The sequence below is a fragment of the Octopus bimaculoides genome, chromosome 9 (genome assembly GCF_001194135.2).
Source record: "Octopus bimaculoides isolate UCB-OBI-ISO-001 chromosome 9, ASM119413v2, whole genome shotgun sequence".
Lineage (NCBI taxonomy): Eukaryota > Metazoa > Mollusca > Cephalopoda > Octopoda > Octopodidae > Octopus > Octopus bimaculoides.
The window spans coordinates 35,731,480-35,735,820 of record NC_068989.1 but is presented as its reverse complement, the minus strand read 5'-3'; the positions used below and the strand labels follow the sequence as shown (position 1 = coordinate 35,735,820).

At 38.6% G+C, this 4,341-nt stretch overlaps 1 protein-coding gene across 1 annotated transcript in view; it reads left to right on the top strand.

Moving 5' to 3' along the window:
- LOC106878847 (laminin subunit alpha) overlaps positions 1-4,341 on the top strand; it is a 249,900-nt gene that overhangs the window by 102,488 nt on the left and 143,071 nt on the right. The window contains exons 22-23 of the mRNA XM_052970907.1: positions 479-636; positions 2,052-2,163. Of these exons, the coding sequence (XP_052826867.1) occupies positions 479-636; positions 2,052-2,163 (270 nt within the window). The remainder of the gene's footprint in view (positions 1-478; positions 637-2,051; positions 2,164-4,341) is intronic.

Genomic DNA, 4,341 nt, shown 5'->3' with positions numbered 1-4,341 from the left:
AGACGGTTTAGATATAGATTCAAGGCTTGAATATGGTACTTATGCGAAGGCACCCGAATATCACATCCCAAAAGGATGGGTGATTAAAATCAAATAATAAGCAACACGGATTTCAAAAGTGATTGCAGTACACACGTTTCATGCTACTTCAATTTATTTAAGTAATGTGAGCATTACCTTAAATGCAATATGAAGAGCAATCTTCAGCTGCACGAAAAAATGTAGAAAAAAAGACATATTACAAATGTGGCAACATATTAAAACCAAGTGGGAGAGAGCAGAGGAAGAATATATAAGTCCATCTTGACATAGCAGGGTCTATCAGGCTATATATATATATATATACATATATATAATGTTCCACTGAATGTTTCCTGATTTATACAATTAAGTTTATACACTTATTTATCTCTTTTGATTTTGTGTTATTTTATGTATGAGAGTCAACTTGATTCTTATTTGTATTTTTTTTTTCCAGAGCACTTTAAGTTTTAGTGCCCGAGTGAACAACTATGCAGATTATTACCTGATAATCAATTACTTCAACCCAACAGAGGCTCGGCAACATCCAACCCTTTCCGTCACCAGTTCAGACAATCAGGTGGGAGAAGTAAAACCCTATTACTGCCCATACAGGTAAGTGGCACACCTGTTTCTTCACAAAATTCCTTGTGTGTGTGTGTATGAAGGCACACAGCCTTGTGCTTAAGGAATGTTATTCTAATAATTGCAAGACTGGTGCTCTTAACATAACAAGATTGTGGTTTCAATTCCTGACCCAAGTCATGCATTTTGTTCTTGAGCAAAACACTTCGTTTCCTGTTGCTCCAGTTCATTCAGATGTAAATGTATAACCTTGCAGTGGACTGGCAGCCCTTTCACAGAGATTGTTGTGACCTTGATCACTTATACACCATGGAAACTGGTTTGCTGGGCCTATGAGATCTAGGACTTGAGACAGTAATGTCCATTTGTGGTGTGTGTGTGAGCTGGTGTTTTTGTTTAGCCCAAGGTTTACTCTGATTTAACAGGCTTATGATCAGAAACATTCTAGTTGGGACCACAATCATCTTTTAAGGAAGTATCTAGGTCTACTTCATATTTGAATGGGGGTCTGTCTGCTCACAACTTGCCATTACCTTTCTTTTACTTGTTTCAGTCATTGGACTGTGGCCATGCTGGGGCACTGCCTTCAAAAGTTTAGTCAAACAGATCAATCCCAGTACTTATTTTTGAGTCTATCAGTTGTTTTGCTGAAATGCTAGTTTACTGAGATGCAAACAAACCATCACTGGTTGTTAAGTGGTGGTGGAGAAGAAACACAACACAAACACATAGACACACACAGATATATACATATACATATGTATGTGTACATACACACACACATCTATATATATACACACACATGCGCACACAGAGAAACTCACACATATAACTACACACACACACAGACACAAAGGCTTTAGTCACTATGATCTTATATGTTCCAACCATGGCAATCTTATCCTTTACTTGGGTATTTTACTTCCAACACTACATTACCCACTGTGTCTGTCACTTGTGAAGGTCTGTGGCCTAGTAGTTAGGGTGTTGCACTCACAATTGCAAGATTTAGGTTCAATTCCCAGGTGGGTATGTTGTGTTCTTGAGAAAAACATTTCATTTTTCGTTGCTCCAGTCCACTCAGCTGTAAATAGGTATCCCTGCTACAAGCTGTGTTCCGTTAAGAGGGAATGTTGGCCTACCCAGCTAGCCAGCAGGATAGTATCATTCAAAAGCTACAACAATACAAGGAAGCACATTGTGGTCAGTGTGTACAACAACATCTGATGATAGTCTGCTCAATATAGCGATACAGTGATCTCTTATCAAGATGGTAAGGTGTAATTTGAAGGAGATTTGGCTACTGTTTCTAGCATGTTGATCAACTATATAGAGGGTCCATTCATAAAATTTCATTTACAAGTGTTTTGAGAGATGCTAGAAATGGTGTTGAAATGATTATGAGGAAGTAGTGGTGTTGATGCATTTCTTTTTGTCTTTGATAGTTCCCTGTGTCGTCAGGTAGTCACCAACTACAGAGACAAAAAGCCAGCTGTGTTCAGGATCCCCCGCTTCTTAGACTTCCTTATTACAGGAAAGGACGTTCATATTTATGTTGTGAGTAATTTATTTTCATAAATATTTCATTATGTTTACGAGGAATGTGTTGGCCCCTGATAAAGCCAGATTTATTATGCTTCTAATTTATGGATAAAATTCTTTCGTTTCAATTATGCTACAAAGGCATGAATATTAAAACTTCCCAAGGCTGATGTCTTTCATATACAGATAAATCCTTTGTACTTCTATTGTTTGTTTTTTTCTCTATCAATGAGGTACAGGCATGACTGGTTAAGAAGTTTGCTTCCCAACTTCATGGTTTCAGGTTCAGTCCCACTTAGTGTGGCACTTTAAGCAAGTGTGTATATTTAATAGATGGAAACTGAAAGAAGCTCATTGTAGGCAGATGGATGGATGGCTGCCCAGATGAGATGAAATGGGATGTGACAAAATCAGAATGGGATGAGATGGACAGATGAACTTCAACCAGCCACATTTGGCTCACATATTCGTATGCCTTACAATGGTCGATTCATGACATGGCTAAGTTACTTTTCCTCCTCTTGCAGCCTCTAAGTACAGTTTTGTTTATCAGGAGTTGATCCTTGGTACCTCTACACTTACGATTGCAACCCTTCTACTCATGTGGTAGGACTCCATTTTTTCCCAGATGTTCGTACATTGACTCTGCGAGTATTCCAGTCAATAATTTCCACATGAGTGGCAGACAGGATATCAGCCTGTAATTGTCTACCGTATTGCCTTTTTCGATGTTTTTTTAGCACAGCACTGCCCTACTCAATGTCAACCACTCTGGTATTACTTGGTCGGCATTTAATAAGGTCTTGAGTTGCACAGCTTTTCGTGCATGACATTCACCAAATATTTTGATCCAGTAGCCTTGAACTCCATCTGGTCCTGGGGCCTTCCAGTTGCTCATCTTTTTGCTGATTTCCTTCACTTCCCTAACTGAAATGACTATTTTTGCCTGTTTTGGACAGACTACTGTTTGTTTCATTCTTGCAACCATTCAGCATCCTTCTTGTATTCCTTGTCTTTGCGCCAGATGTCACTCCAAAACCTTTGACTTTCATTGTTATCTGGTATCAACTTTTCATCTGTACATTCTCCATGTATTTCTTTATAGAATCTCTTCTGATCTACTCTGAATAACCTATTCTGGAGGTAACCCATCATTCTTTGGTTGTATCTTACCATCCTTGCTTTCTTTGCAATGAGGTGCTGCTTCAGTTCCTCCATTACCACTTTCAGGCCCTTTCTTTCAATATTATACTTCTTTTTCAGTGCCCTGTATTTTTGGTCTAACACAGAAATTTCCTTCGAGAGCATATCTAACCCTCCCTGTATTCTTCTTTTCCATCATGGGTTTTTTATTTTGTCACTCCCATTGTATTTCTTTTTATTGATATCAACACCCACATTTTCTGCTTCAACAATACTTGCTGCCTTGATCAAATTATTTGTTTCTGTGATATTATTTGTTCTGATGTATTTCAGAATAGCATTGACATTTTTCGTTTCTTGGTTCAGCGTCCACCAGTCAACCTTTTTAAGGTTGCAAATAATGTCGCTATCATTCTCCTGTTGTTTTGCCTTCATTCTGTCGTAGATTGCCTTTTGTCCATCTGTCATGTCGCCATTAGTTTTATTGTCTTCTTTTAGATCATCTATATGTCTCTCATCAAGTAAACTACCACAGCTCCTTTCCTGTGCTATGAGATTACTTTTATTAGTAAGAACCGTATTTTCATCGTTATCTCTGCTGCTATTTTCCAAGACCTATCTTTTGATAGCTTCGAGCTCTACTGTGAACCAACGATTTTTTTTCTTATTGCTCTAGCGCTTGATCACATAGTCTCTGTTCCGTGAGTTGAAACTATCCCTTTTCTCTCCAATGATCATACATACATTGTTGGTAACCCCTAATTTGAGCACCATTTTCATCTACCAGGTTGCTCAGGTAGTAACACTCCATGACCACAGCATTAATTTGCTTGCTCCATCTACGCCGTGTGTGGTGGTCCCTTTCTGGATATTGACGGGCTGGAGCCAGTCCAGAATCTCTGTGCCAACCGGGTGTAACACTGTCACTATCATTGGATTCAGTTTCATTACCACTGTTATTCACAACATTTTGTTTTTTCATTGTCACTCATATGAGGTAGCGATTATCAGGTTGCGCAATTACCAGTGTTTTTATTGTGACACCATCAC